This window comes from Micropterus salmoides, unplaced genomic scaffold, assembly GCF_014851395.1.
Source record: "Micropterus salmoides isolate LMB-PRFRI ecotype aquatic unplaced genomic scaffold, ASM1485139v1 Ms_hic_scaffold_12, whole genome shotgun sequence".
Lineage (NCBI taxonomy): Eukaryota > Metazoa > Chordata > Actinopteri > Centrarchiformes > Centrarchidae > Micropterus > Micropterus salmoides.
The window spans coordinates 16,000,768-16,021,638 of NW_024040263.1; the positions used below are offsets into that span (position 1 = coordinate 16,000,768).

The window sequence follows — 20,871 nt, forward strand, 5'->3', positions numbered from 1 at the left end:
ATACCTCCCACAGCTCGTCCCCTGCTAACAGGAGCCGGGAAAGGCCCTCCCTCTCTCTGTACACACAAACACACACACACACAGGACCCCCTCATAGAAAAAGCTTCTCTGTCCGATTCACCTCATAAATATTACCATGACCATGTCTTCCAAACCAAAACTCTCCCCATATCACAGACCGTGATCACAAAGACCATCGATCCATTCAACACTGAGGTGTCACTGCTATTCCAGTCTGTGTGAAACACCCCACTATTTTTTTTTTATTGTGATCCAAACTGAGCTATTCATGTAAAACTGTCTGATTGTTGAGGAAAGTCAGTGAATCCCTGAAATATCCAGAAAAGCATTTCAGATTAGTAGATCGGACTGTTTCACATTCCAGTGAAAAGAGCTGCTGACAATTTGACCTCTCTTATTTAAGAAGGAGTGGTCAAGCAAAAGAGTTTCACTATTTTTTATTGCAAGTTTTGTTTCTCTGGGCAATGTTTCCATGCTCGGATAATGGGACATCATAAGATTAAAACACTAAAAATATTATAATTTAGATATCCACCTGATTTCTGTAACTCAAACTGCAGAGGCGGCGGCAGGGTGGTGCAGTGGTTAGCACTGTCGCCTCACAGCAAGAAGGTCGTTGGTTTGAACCCATGTCTGCGTGGGTTCTCTCCGTGTGCTCCGGCTTCCTCCCACCATCCAAAGACATGCAGGCTAGGTTAATTGGTGTCTCTAAAATTGTCCTTAGGTGTGAATGTGAGTGGTTGTTTGTCTATGTGTGGCCCTGCGATGGACTGTCAACCTGTCCAGGGTGTAACCCGCCTGTCGCCTGATGTCAGTTGGGAGTGGCTCCAGCGACCCTGTATGCAGGATAAGCAGTTGATGATGGATGGATGGAAACTGCAGAGGCATCATGTTTCAGATAAGCTTTGGAGTATATATTTACAAAAAATGAGGACTGTACATTTTGTCTCGCATCACTTATTTGGAAGCTATTGGGCTATTTGTCTTAATGTCAGTAAATGATGTCAGGTGGCTTCATTAATTGTCAGGTTTTTCACTTCCTTTCATTCATTTTCCGTCCTTCTCTCTCTCTCTCTCTCTCTCTCTCTCTCTCTCTCTCTCTCTCAGACACACACACACACACACACACACACAGGTTTACTTATGTCACTTTTAGGGACATTCCTGGAGACTTACCTAACTAAAACCACTACTTGCCTAATCCTAACCTTAACCACTGACCCAAACACACCGGTTTGGGAGGATGAGATGGGCGGATGGAGGTGTGATGGAAGGACTCGCACACATACAGACAAACACACACCCTCAGTGATACAGCAAGACTGTGGCTCCTCCCCCCGGCGGTACCCACGTCCAGTTTAAACATCACACCACTGCTCTAGCACCGCCCTCCTGTCAGCCTCATAGAAACTCGTCAGATGTTACTCGGACCCCTGAATATTTTGTTGACACTCGCCTTTTACGCACAGCCGTTAAGTGACTCTGCTGTCTGCGCCTTGCGCCTGAACCAGAGACATTTTACGCACAGCTGGAAGACTCTTCTTTTGCTGTCAAATAAGGACAAATAAGGAGGACAGGACATGTTTGGGATGTGGGGGGGACTCACCGGACTGTGCGCATGTTGGTGTCTGCTGATGCTGATTCATTTTCCTCCTCAAGCAGGTAAGAAATGTAATTTCATGGCAAGTACCTTTCTCGGCCCACATAGGGATGCTCCAATGGGTCGAAGTTGGCGAGGCTGAGTTATTGTAGCTGCGCATATAAATATCCAGAATATCCCGTGAACCAATATATATACGTATAATTATGCATTTGTTTTCGCATCATTTGTGTTTTTGGGGGTTATTATATATATATTAGAAATTTTCATTTTTCAATGATCTGGTGCGGTGAACATGTCCGGTAACGTTACTTTAAGATGAGAAACATTTGGTTCATTCTGAATTCGACTTTAAATGAACCTGTAAATTCAATAATTGTAATAACTACGGTAAGGACATCGATGATAAATATATTTGTGATAACAACACCGTGTGGTTTACAATTTCGATATCTACGAATGAAATTTACGCACCGCCTTTCGATTGGTTTGTTTAGCTCTAGAATGCAGTCGAACAGCCAATGGCGTTCGTCCATGTTTCCGGTTTCAAATTTCTCGTCTGCGGAACAGATGCGGAAACAGACGGTTGTCATCGCGGGAGGGTTTGCAACCCTACCCACCTCTCTGTTACACGCTGGCAGAAGATGATGCAGGAAAATTTCTCTTACACCTCATGCCAGAGAAAAAAGATTTGAAGGGTTTTTACTTACATGGAGTAAATGAATGAATGAATATTGTCATATTGCACATAGAGGTCTCCAGCCCTCTTACAAGATGCAAGAAGAAAAGTAGGTTTAGCCTATTAAGCAAGCAAGCAAACTGTATAGTACTTTTTGAAAACAGAAATTAAGTGTTTGTGTTTTACTGGATGTTTGCTGGTGTGAAGTGTTTTACTGGAAGGGGATGAAAGAGACACAAGACCAAATAAAAACAAGCAGAATTAAGTGGACAACAATGTTAAAGAGAGAAAATATCAAATTGAGACAGAAAGCTGAAGGGAAAAAAAGATATTCAGCATTTTAGCTTCTTTGAAATAAATACAGTAAATTATAGACTTTAACATATGGGCCTAAGTAAGACATGGTGAGTTATGCATATGTAGTATTTTTACTTAGTAGACGGGCACTAACTTTATTAGTTGATGTTATATTGAACAATTCTTGATAAAACAAACCTATAAAAGTTGAGTCTTACATCATCACCATTCAGATTCTGGAGCCAAAGACAGAGCGTGTTTGGCCACAATGATTATTATAATGTGGCATATATTTTCATACAAATAACATGATTGGTGAAGTGGTGAACCTGATGCCCTGAAAGGTCAACAATGTGCTGAGAATTAGGCTTCAACCCCATTCTGCCAGCTGCTCCAGTAATCCCCCCCAAAATCTCAACTCTACTCCACGAGCTTTACAGATTAAAACTTCAGTTTTATTTCCTGCTTCTTGGCGCTCACTTCAAGTCATCAGACATGCTGGTGTGTTTATTCACATGTGCCCTCTTTCTCTTTGGCTCTGGTTTGTTTAATGTAATGTATTACATTTTGTGTTTAGCATGCTCCTGAAATGAGGTACCTCCAGACACTGTAGTAAAGAGGAGTCAACAAAACATGGAAGACTAAATTTTTAGACTGCAGTGACATAGACAGCACTGTGGAGTAAAATCTATCAATCATTTAGAAATACTTCTGCCATCAATGAATTCCCCCAAGTCTCTCTTAGTCAACATATACCTGCTGCAGGAGTATAATAGTGACATCAGGTGAAAGCTGCAGAGGAAAGAGCAGTTTGATCTGTCTGACCTTATTATCAAGTCTTAAAATTGAAGTCAAGTTTCTTGGCATGTGGAAAAACTTAATTTGGCCACACTACTGTACAGCAGTATTAATGTATTACCACAGATTACTTAAGTACAAACCCAGATCCAAAGCAGAAGATTGTTGGTCCTCTTGAAGCCCATTCATCCTGGTCCATTAACTGCTGGCTGTACGTTTGAGTCAATAAACATACCTCTTTGTGAAGGTTTTTGGCGTGTGTGTGCGTGTGTGTGTGTACTGCATGCATGTGCCATGACAAGATGCATTGTTAGTGGACAAAGTCACATCTGGTCACAAAGGAGGATTGTAGTCATGCAGCATTGTGACGACAACTCGTCCAACCTCTCCAGAGTATATGCCATTCATTCAGCCATTTTCTTCTGTCAAACGAGTATTCGTTTCATACATTTTGAAGTGAATCGTAGCAGTCTGGTGTGTGTTTGAGGTAGCACTTGAATGGCCTTACATGGTAGTGTTATGACTGGGCTGGTTGCCAGGTTCACAGTGTGGGTATTAATAGCATCTGCACGGTGCAGTTTCTCTGTAGAAGGAGCTGGTGCCCACACTGTCTTCAAAACAACTTTAGTTTTTACCTGAGTTTTGCTTGTATTCTGGCTGAAGGTGTAAATGTCAACAGTACGTAGTGTCTTCCCCTGTTCACATGATATAGTTTTTGAACTTTGGAAATTATATTGAGGCATAGGTGAACCGGTGGAATTTTCCATGTAGCTATAGTGCTCAACAACACAATTAAAGTGCTACATGGAATTACTAAGTAGCTAAGTAGTGTCAGGACAAAACAGTGAAAAACTAATATCTTCTTTATTAGCCAAACTCAACCAGAACTTTTCACTGAAGACATCCTGTAAAGAAAGGAAACTTCCTCTTGCTGAACATTATTTCTGTGTCTCATGACCCATTTGTGGAAGATTAGCAGTGGAAAATGAAAACATTAGATGTTTGGAGGTCAGGATGTGCCAGTGTTTGACCTACTTTTGCGTCTTCTCCTTAAACTGGAATGAATGAACGGTTATCAAGAAGGGACAGTGGGTGGGAGTTGCTGAGAAACTCTTTTAAATGTTGCATTAAACCATAACTGTCATAACCCTCAGGAACAGCTGGTGTGTGCTTTAGAAAGTTGCTTGGCCTTCACCGCCATGTGTGGAAACGTTTGCGTGTGCTCGTGGTTTCCCTGAAAGCATATGGGGTTCATTTGAAGAGCCTCTCAAGATCAGCCAAAGGTTTTCCCCTGATCAGTGAAACCTGAATAGATTTAATGTTTCCAAGAGTAACAAAAAAAGAGAGAGAGATTCAGTCATCTTCTCACTTCTGTTTTTGTGTCTACGTTTTCAAAACAGGAGGGAGGCAACTCTTGGTGGCAAGTCCTATATTGAGAAAGCATACTATTTTTCGTAATCTGTCAGACCTGTACTGTCCCTTTTTTTCCCCTGTAACCGCTCATCTACACACTGGAGTTGACAGACTTTCTTGTATTTAGAATCTCCGCCTTAGCTGTGGGTCACTGTGGTGTTATGAGGAATGTCACTCTGGGACCAATCAGCTACTGGTGGTGTGATTGTTCAACTCCTCCCATGCTATTGTCTTAAAGTGATACTCGTCATGTCCACAGCCTCCCGGTCACAGGCGGGGCTGGCAGTGCAGGAGGTGATGAAGGATGAACACACGCTTGCTCAGGAATGTGAATGGCCTGTGATGGTTTCACATGCATCTTGATGTTGATGCTCTTATTTGCCCTGAATGGCGGGTTCAGTGAGGTGTGATCGTCTCAGGGCGAGACCTCCGTGCCCAAGATGAGACGGGGTCAATCTAAGGTCACAACACTTAGGATTTAAATACCTCAGGCTGAGTAGTGAAGATGTTGCCACCTATGTGACAAAAAGTCCTGTTCCATGGTGTGTAGTTGGGTTAAACCTGCTTTCCTAACATTTATGGTTGCTTCTACTGAGCGCACACAGAAAGGATTATTTTGAAAGTTAATCTTAAGAATGATACTTAATGAAGTATGTAAACAAAAAAGCATCTAGTGGGCTGATAAGTGAAGGTTCCTTCCAAAGCTGCAACATCAAATGTAACACATTTTTTTTATATTTAATTTGTTTCTTTCTCTTATTATCTCTTATGATCAATTTCTTATTTGTATATTTATAAAGTTAAATTGATTTGTGTTTGTGTGTGTGGGTGAGTAAAGAAAAATAGGAAATTCCTTTTGTGTTCCTGCAAAGGAAAGGCTTCCTCTGTCCAAATACTTCCTGTTAAAGTCTTATTACATCACATCTTGTGGACATGAGTCAACCACACAGTGTTATCTTATTCTGACATTATCCTCGGAGTTAAGCAAAAAGTAAAAGGTGTGCTTTTCACACTGTCTGTTATCTGAACGTCAGTCATTTCCAGTTAACAAGGATATCTTTTTTTGTGCTGACACAAGCTCGCGCTACTAGATGCTAAAGTGTAAACTGAGAAGTGAATGGTGATAATGTCAGTGGTTTGTCACACTTTTATCATTTACAGATGCAGCCTTCACATGCAGCTCCACTCAGTTTAAGTGTGGAAATGGGAGGTGCATCACCAGCAAGTGGACTTGTGATGGAACTGACGATTGTGGTGATGGGACTGATGAACTGCCTGCAACTTGCGGTATGTTATATTATCACAGATCACATTGTCATATTGCCATGACTTCCTTGAAAATAAAGGCTTGAAAATTTTAATACATGTGAAGTGGACTAGGGATTATTTTCCCTATTGATTAAGCTGCCAATTATTTTCTTAAGAATCCTTTTGTCTATAAAAGTAGTAAAAATGTAAAGTATAATTTTCCAGAGCTCAAATATTTTCAATTTACTATCGTATACGACCAAGAAAGACATCAAAACTGCACATTTATGGAGCTGGATTTAGCAAAATGATAAATATGAACTAAAATAATATTAACACATGATATGAAATAAATCAAGCATTATCTTTACCTTTGGACCAGCTCATAATAGAACAGTGAATCAGAAACACATGATAAAGCAGTAGTTTCCATAAGTAAATGATTGTTCAGTTTTACACGTTACTCTAACTGTAGTCACAGGCCTTATCTCAAAGTTAATACATGAAAACATTTGAGTCATACTTCCTGTCTCTGTCCTCAGCAACCAAAACCTGTCTGGAGACCGAGTACAACTGTGGTGCCCCCATGAACCAGTGTATACCAGGAGGATGGCACTGTGACGGCAAAGCTGACTGTAAAAATGGGGCTGACGAGAAAAACTGCAGTAAGCTATTATTTTACATTTCAGGCTATACTTCATCAGAAACAATAAAAACTCAATAAATAAATAAATATAATAAATAAAAAACAATCAGGTTTATAAAGGAAGATGTGCCAGATGAAGCTGCTGGTTAACAGAAGGTGACTTCCTGATTTTGCCTCCTGGAGAACAGTGTTTGTTTAAGATAAGATAATATCGACTTTATTGATCCCACACAGGGAAATGGAAGCAAAAGGAACAAATAGATGCATGTAATAGGTGCTAGGTAGCTAAGTAACCTTAAAAAGACTAGAGTACCTTAGATATTACGAACCTTTCCTATACAACATGGATAATGATACATCATATATAAATAGTTACTACAAAGTGCATTGAGACGAATAATTACACATACAGTGAGGAGGTAAGGGAGATGCAATAAAGAATTTTGTGTCTGCAGATAGGACTTGACTAGACCAGACTTGTAGCAGCAAAAGAAAAACAAACACGATGTCCAGATAATATTTGTAAATTTAGTATTTAGATGCAAATATAAGGTTATTAAAACAATAAATAACTTCACGGTTTTGTTGTATTTGGTGGGAAATTTACGTTTGATCCAATTCTAGCCGGAACGTCACATTAACTCCTCTCTTCTCCCCCTCCTGCCTCACCACAGCGGCCAAACAATGCAAGGATGGCCAGTTTCAATGTGCCAATGGCCAGTGTATATCCACCACCTTCGTGTGTGACAAGGACAATGACTGCTCAGACGGCTCGGACGAGGTTTTTTGCCCCAAACCCACCTGCAACTCTCGTTACTTCCAGTGCAACAACTCGGTGTGTGTGCTGGCCTTTTGGCGCTGCGATGGAGAAGAGGACTGTGCCGACGGGTCTGACGAGTGGCCGCAGAACTGTGAGGGGCAGGATCCTGTGAAGACAGCGGTGCCCTGTGGAGTCCACGAGTTCCAGTGTGGAAACGGGCAGTGTATCCACAGCAGGTGGTGGTGTGACGGAGGCTTCGACTGTCAAGATGGATCGGACGAGGTCAACTGCAGTGAGTTGGCTTTCTTTGAGTGTTATTTATTCATGGCTTTTTACATTCATCCAACTGCTCTTCTGTAAAGCTATTTTCCTATAAATAAATCTTCTCCGACTCTTATTGAGTGCTCACTTTAATAGAAAACTGAGCCTAGCCGATGAAACCTATTCATGCTTGAGCATACATACTTTCCCGTTGCCATCTAGGGCCACCTGCTCATATTCAGTATCAATATCAATATTGACACAAGATCCACATCATATCATGGCAGTGATGATTTTCTCCTCAGTCTATATCATCTCATTCTTTCTCTGTCTCCTCTCTCTCTGTCTCTTTTTCTTGTTTTCATCCATTTGTCTTCTTTTTCTAGGTCGTCCTATGTGTCGTCCCGATGAGTTCCAGTGTAATGACGGCACCTGTATCTATGGCAGCCGCCAGTGTGACGGAAAGCATGACTGCAGGGACGAGAGTGATGAGAATGGCTGCCACAGAGGTGACTGTCACAGAGATTCAATCCTATTAATCTTTTTTATTCTTAAAACCCAAGCAAAGGTCTTAACGTATTTGGAAAGCTTACCAGATTATAGTTAAATTCATAATCCCCTGTTCTTACTCCACAGTTGATGTATGTGAAGGCCCCACCAACTTCAAGTGTCGCAGCGGGGAGTGTATCAGTATGGAGAAAGTGTGCGACAAACAAAAAGACTGCAGCGATTCATCGGATGAACCTAAAGAATGTGGTGAGTGAGTCTGAATTTACCATCCAACATGCAGCCAAAACTCATCAGACTAGGAAGTATATCAGGGTTTTGGTACCCACATCATAGCCTGGAAAATTTTTGGGAACAGCTAGCCGAACAGACTGGCCTAGATAGTCTGTGGTTTGAATGAGCGAGTTCGGTGTCGATATGAGCTCCCATTAGGAAAATGGTTGTCATGAATACTGTTTGAAAGCTCTGTGTATCTGCGTCTCCACAGACAACAACGAGTGTTTGACGAGAAACGGTGGCTGCTCCCATTACTGCAATGATCTGAAGGTCGGCTATAACTGCTCCTGCCGTGCTGGATACAGGCTCAACGTGGACAAGAAAACCTGTGCAGGTGAGTGGAGGGAGTCTGACATTTGAAATTTAGTCTTCAGAGGTAGGCGGTGACCAGCTTTGGATTATGGACATACATTTTAATAGGAAAACATATATTCAAAACTTGACTTTGTAAGAAAAGTTCCCAATTTGACAACTGCTATCTCTCAATTTGCCCCTTGGCCTTCTGTCGCTCTTCCTGCAGACATCGATGAATGTACTGAACCAGACACTTGCAGTCAGATCTGCATCAACTTGCCTGGCAGCTACAAGTGTGACTGTGAGAAGGGCTACGAGATCGACCCGGCGAGCAAGACATGCAAGGCTGAATCAGGTAGTGTTTGAAAGAAAGCCATACTCAGTACTTACTCTCAAGAGTCGCTGCCTCATCTGACAATTGACAGATTGGATGACCAATAGATTTGTTGGGCTATCTGAAAAAGATGTTCTTATTTTCTCTTCTGTGTCATCCAGGCACGGTGCCCACTCTGTACTTCACCAACAAACATGAGGTGAGAAAGATTACAGTGGACCGCAGCGAATACGTCCGTCTGATCACTGGGCTGAAGAACGCGGTAGCTCTGGACATGGACATGCCTAACAAGATGATCTTCTGGTCCGACCTGTTTCTGAAACAAATCTACAGGTTAGAAAGACTATTGGTCTGTGCCTGTGTCTCTTGATCAAGGATGGTTTAGTAGAAGGGATACAAGTAAGATGTTAGGTTTGTGCTGCACCAGAAAGCCTTCGTACTACATTTGACTAGATGCCAGTCAAAATAAATAGAGATTGCTCTGCTGAGTGAGAGGCTATTATATAGGCTGGATTGCAGATACAGCGATATCTGTCTCTGAAGTGAAACTCTCCACCCTTGTCTGCCCTCCTGACAGCTCCAAGATAGATGTAGCCGGTAACTCCTCTCACCACACTGTAGTAATTGGCAGTGGGATTGAGGCCCCAGAGGGAATTGCGGTGGATTGGATTCATGGCAACATCTACTGGACTGACAGTGTTTTGAGGACCATCTCTGTGGCAACGACAGACGGCAGCAAGAGGAAAACCCTGATCACAGAAAACCTGGAGAAGCCAAGAGCCATTACAATTGACCCCGTAAATAAGTAAGTGAAAGTTTCAGACAGGTAGCCAATGTGGCAGAGACTTGAATTGGTGAAATGTACTGTTTTTTACTTTTTGTTACTAGTCTTCAGGCTTGTGATTTCTGTTTTTACACGTTTTTCTGTGTTTTCTTTAGCTTCATGTACTGGACAGATTGGGGTGAGGAGGCCAAAATAGAGAAGAGTGGGCTGAATGGAGGTGATCGCATTGCCCTGGTGACAGATAACATCATGTGGCCAAATGGCATCACCCTAGGTAAGCTGAACGTCACGGATGAACTAAATGGAAACCATTAACTTTGGTTCAAACTGTATAATGAGCACACAGTTATAATGGCTAGTCAAATATATATATATATATATCTGTCTTTGTGTGTCTCTCTGGACAGACATGGTCAATCAGCGTCTGTACTGGGTGGACTCCAAGATGCACACTCTGTCCAGCATCGATGTGAACGGAGGGACACGACACAGTCTCATTTTCAGCGAGGAAACGCTCTCCCACCCCGTCTCTCTGACTGTGTTTGAGGTTAGTCATGAAGTCATTGTTTTCCCAGATGAAAAAAGTCATTTAAGTTTGAAGGTGTTTGGGTCACATTATCACAGAAAAATTAATTTATGGGTAGTTGAATGAAAGACTGTGGTCAGAATCTTGAACATAATCATAATGGGAGCGATCTGCTTCAAGTGAGAGTTCAAAGGAAAAGGGAGGTCTGTCATAAATATCGTATGAATATAAATATAATCCTCACAATACTCACAATAAGACATACTCCTCCTTGGTTTCTTAATCTTAACACAGTTGTATATTAGTTTCTTTTCATCAAATTTACAGTTACAGTTGTATTCCATGTGTATTAGAAGATATTCTGTTGCATTATAATTAGTTGGAAGATGGTTTTGATGGTGATATTACTATTAAAATATAGATTTTATACTAGCAAGGATGAAAATATCATATTTTCCTTTATTGCATCTCCATTTACTCTTTAATAGAAAGATATAAATTTTGATCAGTGGTGCTAATTCTTAATCAGTCTTTATAATTAATCCATTTGTGTTTGAGGAAACTTCACCAAATAATAAATAAATTAATAAAAGTAATGTTGGCCAACTGTATAACTTATGTTGCATTTCTCTTTTAAACAGGAGAAAGTGTTTTGGACAGACATGAGCAACAGTGCTGTTTTTAGTGCAAACCGCCTGACAGGAAAGAACATCACCAAGCTGGCAATGGACCTGGACCAGCCAGAGGACATCGTACTGTACCACAGCCTCAAGCAGCCAATCGGTACAGAAACATCACTCGATCTAAGAGCTACAGCATCATAACAAACAACCGCTCTGTTCATAATGATTTCTAATGCTTATTGTAAACACTTATCTCTCTTGTAGGTACAAACTGGTGCAGAGAGAGTAACAGTATAAATGGAGGTTGTGAGTTTCTGTGCCTCCCTGCACCTCTGATCACCAAGCACTCTCCTAAATTCACCTGCGCTTGTCCTGACAACATGACCATGGGACCTGACATGAGGAAATGTGTGACAGGTAGGTGTCCCCTGCGCATGGCACTACAAATAAACTGAAATTTGTACAGTAACCCTTAAATTCTTTATATTCTTTTCCCCAGCAGCCTCAATTGCACCCCCTGCTGAAACTGGTGCAACGCTCCCGCCCAAAGCTCCCCCAAAGTCTTCTATGCCCAGGCAGCCTGTCCCTACCACTACAACAGCTGCACCTACAACTACGTTGTCTAGCCTGCCCACACAGAGCACAGTGGAGCCTGCCGCCACTGTTCAAGGTACAGGAACGGGTTCTAGATAACTTCTGGAAAGACTTAGTGTTTGATGTGAAATGTACCTCTGACATGTTAAAGTGCTTCGTTGTCCTTATTCTATGGCCAAATTTCAATGAAAAAAGGGAAGCTGAAGCTCAGCAAATATTAGCACTAAATTAAGATGGTGACCATTGTAAACACTGTACCTGCAAGACATCAGTATGTTAGCACGCTAATGTTAGCTTTTAGCTCAAAGCTGTGCCTGAGGACTACTTTCACTACTACTACACTACTACTACTTTCACTGTCTTGCTGAGAGTTATATGGGAAGTTTGATGTCACTCTCATGTCTGTACAGTAAATATTAAGCTATAGCCTACAGCCGGTTAGCTTAGCTTAGCATAAGACAGAAAATGGCAAAACTCTCTGTCCAAAGGTAACAAAATCTTTCATAAAGCTCACAATTGAACATGCAATATCTAATTTGTTTAATCTGTATGTAAAGGAAGTTATGTGATAGTTTCTTAGCTGGGCGCAGTCCCTTCCTGGAGTTACTAAGCTAAGTTAACCAATTCTGGCCACATACAGTATTTACTGCACAGACAAGGGTCTAACTTTAATGAGTTATGTGAAGACAACATTGCATTCTCTGCTTTTTCAGGTAACAGACTGGCAGCCCTGCCCGAAGAATCCCCTTCATCCCATCCTGTCACTCTCTACATCGTTTTGCCCATATGTAAGTTCCACATTTCAGCTCGTTGTGGCTCTCTGTTGAATACTCAACCACATGGCTCTCTGCCCTATTCACTCACACATGCAATCTAAAGGGCTGTTTAATCTGCACAAATTTTTTCACTACTTCTCAAATGACCTTAAGTCCCTCTTTTGCTCTGCAGTGGTCATGTCCCTGCTGCTCTTTGGAGCAGTGCTGCTATGGAGACACTGGCGCCTGAAGAACACCAACACCATCCACTTTGACAATCCTGTGTACCAGAAAACCACGGAGGATGAGCTCCACATCTGCAGGAACAACTCTGATGGCTACGTTTATCCTCAGGTATCTTTTCTTAAGCAAGTCACTTTATTATTAATTCAGTATAGTCTCTAATAATGGACTGAAAGTGTGTAGGTTTACAGCTGTGCTTTTTTGCTTTTTTTTTTGCAGAGGCAAATGCTAAGCATGGACGACATAGACGTTGCATGACCCAAACATGAAGAAGACACTAGCTATATTTGAAGGTTTTTTATTTATCGTCATACGTGAGGTAACGAAGGCCATTTTTTTTCTACTGCTGCTGCTTGTCAGCCTCTTCCCTCCACCCTGTGAGCTCATCTGTGGGTTATGTTTCTGACCTCAGCACTGTGCCGTCCAAGTCTGAAGAAAAAACTTTTAATAAAAACTAACAAAATAGAGCATAACTGCAGGAAGCCATTTATTCAGATGGTTTCAAAATGAAGGACTAATACATGGTATAAGAAGATGTTCTTAATCCCAGAGCCTTGACTCTTTTGAAGAAAATGGTCTATCTAAGCTTCCTGTTATTTACCATGATGCAGATATTTGCTTACTTTGTCATCAACAAATCGCCTCAGTATGTTGATTATCTAAATACGCATAAAACAAGTCACACGTCCTGCAACTTTAGCTTGAAAAGCCTGACCTATATTGTCTTAAGACTCGTGTGTGCCTTCCATCCACACTCTGGCAGTTTAGTAAAGTTTATTGAATGCACATAAATGCCTTACTGACCCCACTACCTTCAAAAGCAGTTTCTGTGGTAGATGCCATATTGCTTTAGCCCCACGCAGTGATGACCTTCATAATTATACTGCAGCCTTCTCTTTTCCTGGGTTTAGTGTTGCATGTTTTGTTGGCTCCCATATCAGAGGCATTTGTCTTTAATATCATCCATCATAGTATGTCTGAAATGTAAGTCACATTCAAATCAGTACTCTTATTATTATTTTTTTCCTTTTGGGACCCATGTTAAAAGAAGGTCTCTTGACTGTGGAGAATCACTGATCGTTTACATTGTAAATGAAAAGCTGCTGCGTTTTCTGAAGTCAACCAAAATGAAGAAATGGTTCTTTTTTAAATGAAGATAGTTAATGTTAATGTGATTGTAGGTGATTACTTATCACACAAATGTAAATAGTTTCTGTAAATATTTTGTAAAATACTCTTTAAGTTCACTCTGGTGTTGCCTTTCTACATTTGTATATTTGAATCAAGAAATATTGTAAATGTGTAAGAGGTTATTTTATTTATTTATGGAAATAAATGAGAGACGGTTTTTCATTGTTATCATCTGGCTGTACATAGAGTAATACTATAAATAGCGCCCACCAAGGTGAATTGTTTTGGTTCCAGCAAAGTCTGTCTAACCTTTACATTGTTCAGCTGTTATTTAACTTATGGTCAATCAAACCTTTGTGCGTGTGTTACATCCTGTATGGGACATTATTGCAGTGCTATATGTTACAGAAAAATACTGAAGAAACTCACTTTGTTCCTTACACCTTTGTTTGTTTCTTTTTCAGAAGCAATTTATTTAGCTTCTGCCTTCTGTTACGCAGACCTTTTGTTTTCACTGTGGTATTAAGGCACATAAAGTAGTGTGCGAAGCATAATGTTCTCTGTCACAGCTACCTTTATGTATGTATGCACTGATGCACAACAGCCCGCTTGTTAATGCAGATTGCTTTTTTTCATTTTTGGTTGTGTTGGTCAATTTTAAATAAAATAAAAAAATTCAAAACTGGTCTTTCATTTTATTGAGGATCAGTTTAACATGTTGTATCATGACTGAGCTAAAATGAGGGACATCTGAGAAAAAACACTGTCTCACCCATTACAAGCCAGTGGATTAAATTATATTAAAACATGAGATACCGTATAAACCGACTTCAGCACTTAATGTTTTACAGTGCTCTCCACTGACAAAGGAAATTATTCTAAGACTTGGCACAATTGATGTCCATGAAACCTGTTTGTGTTGCCTGGAAACTATCACTCTGCATCTACAACACAAAAACAAGCACGCAGAATGGATGAGTGCTTTAACTAATCCCCATCAGACTCTTGTTCTTCTTCTTTGCCTTTGTCTAAAGAGCAAATTTGTAATTGCATGACTGGGGATTTTGTGTTCTTGTGCCTAAGACAACATAAACAAATGAGTTTCCCTTTCATTTGAATGATCTTCTAGGATCACCTGTTGGTTTTGTTTCCACAGAAATGCACTGAGTTTAGTAGCAGCCACAGTGTCTTGACCTTTAAATTAACACAAAATGTTCCTATTCTCTTCCATTCACAAGCCACAGATATGTTTTTCTGGTTCTAAAACAAAAGCAACTAGCAACTAGAAGAGGGCAGTCAGTAGAGAGCAGATCTCCACCAAGTGTGTCTGTGGGCATGTAGGTGAGGAACAGGAAGTGCTGGAAGTTTTTTGTATAGAGTAAGATTTCTTTTATAGATGTATGCAACCTTTTTGATAAAGAGTTTTTGTATTGTATAGTTTCAGTTTTCTCCAAGATGCACAAGATAGTGTGATAGTATTGTATCTGAGCATGGTTGGTTCAACTAAATGAGATAATAAATCCAGATTTCTGAATTTAAACATTTTTATTTATTTGGGACATTTTGTTGTAACCATATACAGTCTATGATTGTAACACACCACATAAAATTAAATAAAACACCTCACTCTCCCGTCCCAAACAAAGAACACTTGAATTCACTCAATTGCTCTCTTGCAGTCAAAATGGCAGTGAAGGAACCAAAAATGGGTATATTTATTCATCTCGTATCGTGACTAACTTTAGTGGATCATAAAATATCAGCTATGGAATTCATCTGCAGATGCTCCGGTTCAAGATGAGACCAAACTTTTCTATGGATGTCTGTTTTCAAACCATGACAAAGGCCAGTATCTAAGCTTTGATTTTACCCTAGCCGGATGCTGGGAAGGCCAGGTAATGCAATGTGAGACAAAAGTCAAAGCTTTATGATATGCTCAGTCAATAAGGAAGGTTTTCCAGAATCACCGCCACCACGAGATGTCCTTGAGCATACAGTCATAAATGTGCACATGTCCAGTAATATGCAAGATTAGCTGCGAACAGATACACACATGCACAGAAGCATCGGCGCACACACACAAACACACGACCAAACGCAATGATCCACTCAAGGTTTATGCCTGGCGGCAATAATGACAAATGTACACTCTATAACTCTTTAAAAAATTTTCTTACAAATTGTTCATTGGAAAGTACCCAGAATGACTTCACGATTGCAATTAAGACATTAATTAGTGTTTTTTGTAATTCTCTCTAAGTCATTTTAAATTACTAAAACTAACTTGGCTTTAGATTTGGAAAATATTTCATGAACAGTTTCCTTTATATTTCTGTTTTCATAAGCCCTGACTAACATTTCATCCTATTTCCTCCCTAATGTGGAATTCAAGCCATACAAGAAAGAGAGGTGTCAGATAATATAAGGGTGCTGTCCAAGATGGACTGATGCACCCATAAAAGCAAACAACCAGCACACATACTCTCACTAATCTAATGAACACCCTCCATAATTCATGCCCAATAATGGTTCCTGTCTCTAAAGTAAAAGCATGAGCAGTGCTCTGTCTGCCCACATTGCACCAGAGTGCAGTTGGGTTGGTCACTAAGGAAACATGGTAAAGCATTAATAGCGAGTAATTTATCAGCAAGATACAGCACTATTCACAGAAAGGGAAGATGTATTGGTTTTATGAGGTTCAATGTTCAGAAACCAGTAACATAAAGTCATCATGAATAGTTATTAAGCAATAATAATAATATGAAAAACAGGTTGTAAATCATGTATGTATATGCTTCAGCTGAGTGCATGCATGACACGCAGACTAGAGGACCAGGATTTTCAGCCAGATGATATTTCCCCCTGGAGACTCTACTCTGACCCAAACTGAATGTAAAGGAGTAACATTCCTGTTCGAATGTGTCCATTTCATTTTTATACAAGAAAGAAAGTTGACAATAATTAAAAAATGTCTTTAATTCAAAATCTCTCATGACACACAGTTGGTTTCGAAACACAATGGTTTCTAGGTATAAATAAGCCTGAGACACACCATGCTTAGATATGCAAGATGTGTGTTTGTGTGTGTATGTGACTCAATACACACAGCACCCGAGGCATAATTGGGCTGGGGGGACCAAACATGGCATGTATTTACACCATCATGCAGATTTCCATCTTCTTGATCTGCTGAATTATGATGTCAAGGATGATAGTGAGCTGGCTCGATCCTCCCTGTTCCTGGACCTGAGGAGACGCAAGGTCCCACTGGCCAGGCAGCCAGAGCCCCACTACCTTGGATTCAGAAGGAAATCCAAATACTTGATATCCACTCTGCTGGTTCGGGGGTTTGGTTTGTGTCCCTCACCTCCGTCAAGGCAACAGCCACATACGAAGGAGCCAGAAACTTGGATGTCTTCCCTCTGCTGATACGAACTGTCTCTCATTTATTCCTCAAGAACAATGTGGACATTGTGACATTCACATCTTGAATGGCTGTTATGCATAACAATGCTTGTTATGCTTACCACTAAGGTAAGCATAACAACCTGCACCTTTGACTTTAGCTTAGAGAAAGCCTTTATCACCATCCATCGTCAACTGCTTATCCTGCATACAGGGTCACGGGGGGGCTAGAGCCAATCCCAGCTGACATTGGGCAAAAGGCGAGGTACACCCACCCTGGACAGGTTGCCAGTCCACCTAAGGACAATTTAGAGTAACCTAGTCCGCATGTCTTTGGATGGTGGGAGGAAGCCAGAGCACCCGGAGAGAACCCACGCAAACACGGGGAGAACATGCAAAGTCCACGCAGAAAGGCCGGGAGAACCGTGAGGCGACAGTGCTAACCACTGCACCACTGCACCGCCCCGCCTTTATGACCAAGGCCATTAAATACCAACAACTCCTAAATACCACCTCAGAAGTGGGTTCTAGGTGCAAACTACTTCTTTTCATATTTGGCAGCTTAGGGTATACTCACTCAAAAAGTGAACTAAATGGCTTGCAAAATATTGCGCTGTCTCTGCTATCATTGGTAGCAGTTATATATGGAGTAAACACTATTACGTATAAGCCTGAAAACTGCTGTATGCTTGGTATTGTGCCACAGGTCCATGATCTTGTGAATGTACTTTGTGTCCTTGTACTGTTCTCTTTTATGTGTACTTAAATAAAGTGTTAATGAATGTTTGAGCTGGGGTTGACGTCAGGGGCATGACCTGCTCTGGGACATGCTGCCATCAGCTTAGCGCACTGGGAAGCTGTGGTATGTCCTCTGTCAGAAACTGGTATCCACATTCCAGTGTAATTGACTTCACGCCCAACAGTGCAACATTTGATGAAGGAAGAGTTTTGTGCATCCAGTTTACTTTTGATTATATTTGACATTGTTAAAATAATGGTAATTGCAACCACTAGTGTGGCTAATTGTATCTAAGTAGAAATCTTATGTTTCCATCAGTAGCGGCATCATTGTTGACAGTTTACTATTCATAACAAGCTTCATTCTGTGCGATACCCATGAGGTAGTAGGCACATACACCTGAGACTCAGGTGACAATTGACACCTGTCCCCTGCTATGCTCTCTGTCACCCTCTCCTCACCTGACTATTTACATAATGTTCACTGTCTTCCTATTGGCCAGCTGGCAGGCAAAGGGTGGAGTTGTATCTCACACCACTGACTCGTAAGCAAAGGGGAGTGTCCACAAAAAGTGACAGCGGAAGGTGGATGGGAAGGAGGGGATGGAGAATAGATATTCCCCTGTCAGGTTACCAAACAGAGCACCAACTGTCCTAATGATAATGTAACAACAAGAGCCTGTTAGGTCTCTGCCTGCCAACCTCAGGGCAAAACAAGCCGAAACCACAGCATCTCCGGCTGCAGGAGGCAGAAGGACACAACTGATAAGCTTAAACTGTTTATTTTAATAAACTCTTAACTGAGGATGGATCTACTGTATAAGTGAAAGGCAGTGAAGGCCATGAGCAGCTCTGTTGGGCATCTCATATCAATTCCTAAACTAGCACTCACAGTGATTATCAAGGCACATATCACAGGAAATATCACTAATATCTCTTTCGCTCTGAGCTGCCATGCTGAGCTCAACTGCTCTGACCCTGAGGAGATAAAAGAAAACAGTTTAAAGCTTCCCAGGATACCATAATATTGATCTACGATGGATTTAAGGTTGTGTTCATGTTTTCAGAAACCCAGTTCACCTCGACTGAGCTCACTAAATGCCATCTATTTTAGTGATTCGATGATGTTAGGAGATGTGGTTCGTGGTTTAAAGTGGTTGATTTTTTTAATGGACTGAGGTTTTTTGTGCCTCATTCATTAATATTAGCAAAATAACAATCATTTTTTGCAGGAGTAGAACTAACAGGGGGCATCTTATGGCGCAGACAGGTGTCATAACACTTAATGCTAAGTCCAATCCTACAATTTCAACTTGAGTTTTATACGGCCTATTTTAGAGATTTCTATTTCAGAGTTCTGTGAACTTTTGTGTGGGTTTAGTTGCAGTTATCATGTCGTTGAAATAGTGTAGCCAGATTGGGCAGTTTTCTGCCTGATGTAGGTAAAACTGCTTTTAGGTGGGTGGGGATGATTTGGGATACTTTTTAATTAATTCAAAGGGAGAGTTTAATTGACCAGGATGTAGATATACTCCCTTCAGACAAATATTAGATTCTAATCAGCCAATTCATAATGTTAAAAAAGGGCCATATTCATGTTAACCTTTATTACCGGGAGCATAGATAGAGAGTTTGCCCGTATGACAGAAGATTGCTCTAGGCCTCCCTTTTTCTTTAATATCAACAGTCCTGTTGGAATTACTGTGGATCATCTTCAGATGCTGGCCCCTGCAATTGTGGCAAACTTTCATTATTGATTAATCTGCAGATTATTTTCTTGAACGATCAACTAACTGTTTTGTCTAGAATATGTTTGGAAATTGCCATTATAATTTCACAAAGTCCTTCAGTCCCAGACCCAAAGATAATTATGTTTGACAATTAAAAGCAGCAAATCCTTACATGTGAAAAGCAGGAACCAGAGAATGTTGGCATTTTGGCTTTAAAGTTGACTAAAACAATTAAGCAACTATTAAAAGTCAGTCAACTTTCATTATTTCATCTCTTCTACTCTTCAACCCAGCTGTGATGTTACAGGTTAGACTGAGTTACTGACCCTTAGTTAATACTAACATGAACTCCATTTCCAAAGGGATGCATGTTGATGTTTTTCATCTTTCCTCACTTTGAAGTGTTACCATATTTGTAAAGGGCCACACGTCAGCCACTATAGAGGGATCCATAATCCGGGTCACATGAATCAATGCGGGAGTATCAAACACATGCAGTAGAAGCTGATAACGATGGTGTTTACATTAAGGAAAAATGCTCTTCCTGTAGCTTTAGATTGACGTGGGCTTTAAGTTCGACATTTAAAACCAAAATATTTGTGGATACTAAAGTTGACTGGAAAACCAACAAATGCTGACAACTGGGAAGTGGGTAAAATGGCCTCTCCTGTTAAAAATGTGACTGAACTGGTTTTAGACATCGTCTGTCCTTTAGCAAGGACATCCTACTATGGCTCATATCCTGTGTGAACACAACATTTTAAAGGTGCGGCTATCTCATTTATAGCTCAGATATGGTCATGTCTCATTGGGTAAACATAGTCCAGATAAGGAGACCCAAACCTATATGGACAAAAGGAGTGGGATATTGGAAAAGGCCCTCAGAGGCACACATTCACACGCCTCTGTTATGGCAGTGTGTTATTCTTAGTCCCGGCCTTCCTACACATGACTGATAAGAAGCATAGGAATATGGATGGAGGTTGGGATCTAGGGCATGATACCAAACAGAGAGGCCCAAAGGACGGCTGGTAAAATGTGGAGATCATGTAGAGCAAGCTTTATGGCTTAAGAAGCCCACAGAGCATGTGATTAGTGATTCTGCAACCATGAGGCCAGAGGCTGCAGGTCACACACTCCCAGATAAAAGGTAGAGCAGAAGTGTGCCTTCTGGAGAATAAAAACCTTCTACAAGTACAGTATATTAA

At 40.8% G+C, this 20,871-nt stretch overlaps 1 protein-coding gene across 2 annotated transcripts; it reads left to right on the forward strand.

Moving 5' to 3' along the window:
* The first annotated feature begins 1,429 nt into the window (after positions 1–1,429).
* On the forward strand, positions 1,430–14,475 carry ldlrb (low density lipoprotein receptor b). 2 transcript variants are annotated; one of them, XM_038713659.1, is made up of 18 exons: positions 1,430–1,683; positions 5,970–6,095; positions 6,599–6,721; positions 7,377–7,754; positions 8,110–8,232; positions 8,360–8,479; positions 8,718–8,840; positions 9,027–9,155; positions 9,296–9,467; positions 9,712–9,939; positions 10,074–10,192; positions 10,326–10,465; positions 11,086–11,227; positions 11,332–11,484; positions 11,567–11,737; positions 12,375–12,449; positions 12,610–12,770; positions 12,879–14,475. In XM_038713659.1, the coding sequence occupies exons 1-18, from the start codon at positions 1,602–1,604 to the stop codon at positions 12,915–12,917; spliced, it is 2,604 nt and encodes an 867-aa protein (XP_038569587.1). In that variant the 5' UTR covers positions 1,430–1,601; the 3' UTR covers positions 12,918–14,475. The 2 variants fall into 2 exon arrangements, with proteins under 2 accessions (XP_038569587.1, XP_038569588.1); XM_038713660.1 differs by having other exon boundaries at positions 11,570–11,737.
* Positions 14,476–20,871: the final 6,396 nt, after the last annotated feature.

What these genes read in the sequence shown, in the direction of transcription:
- ldlrb (XM_038713659.1), top strand. Translation starts at nt 1,602, where the DNA reads ATGTTTGGGATGTGGGGGGGACTCACCGGACTGTGCGCATGTTGGTGT. An exon ending in TCATTTTCCTCCTCAAGCAG is followed by an intron (nt 1,684 to 5,969) that starts GTAAGAAATGTA and finishes TATCATTTACAG; the next exon opens with ATGCAGCCTTCACATGCAGC. An exon ending in GACATGCAAGGCTGAATCAG is followed by an intron (nt 9,156 to 9,295) that starts GTAGTGTTTGAA and finishes TGTGTCATCCAG; the next exon opens with GCACGGTGCCCACTCTGTAC.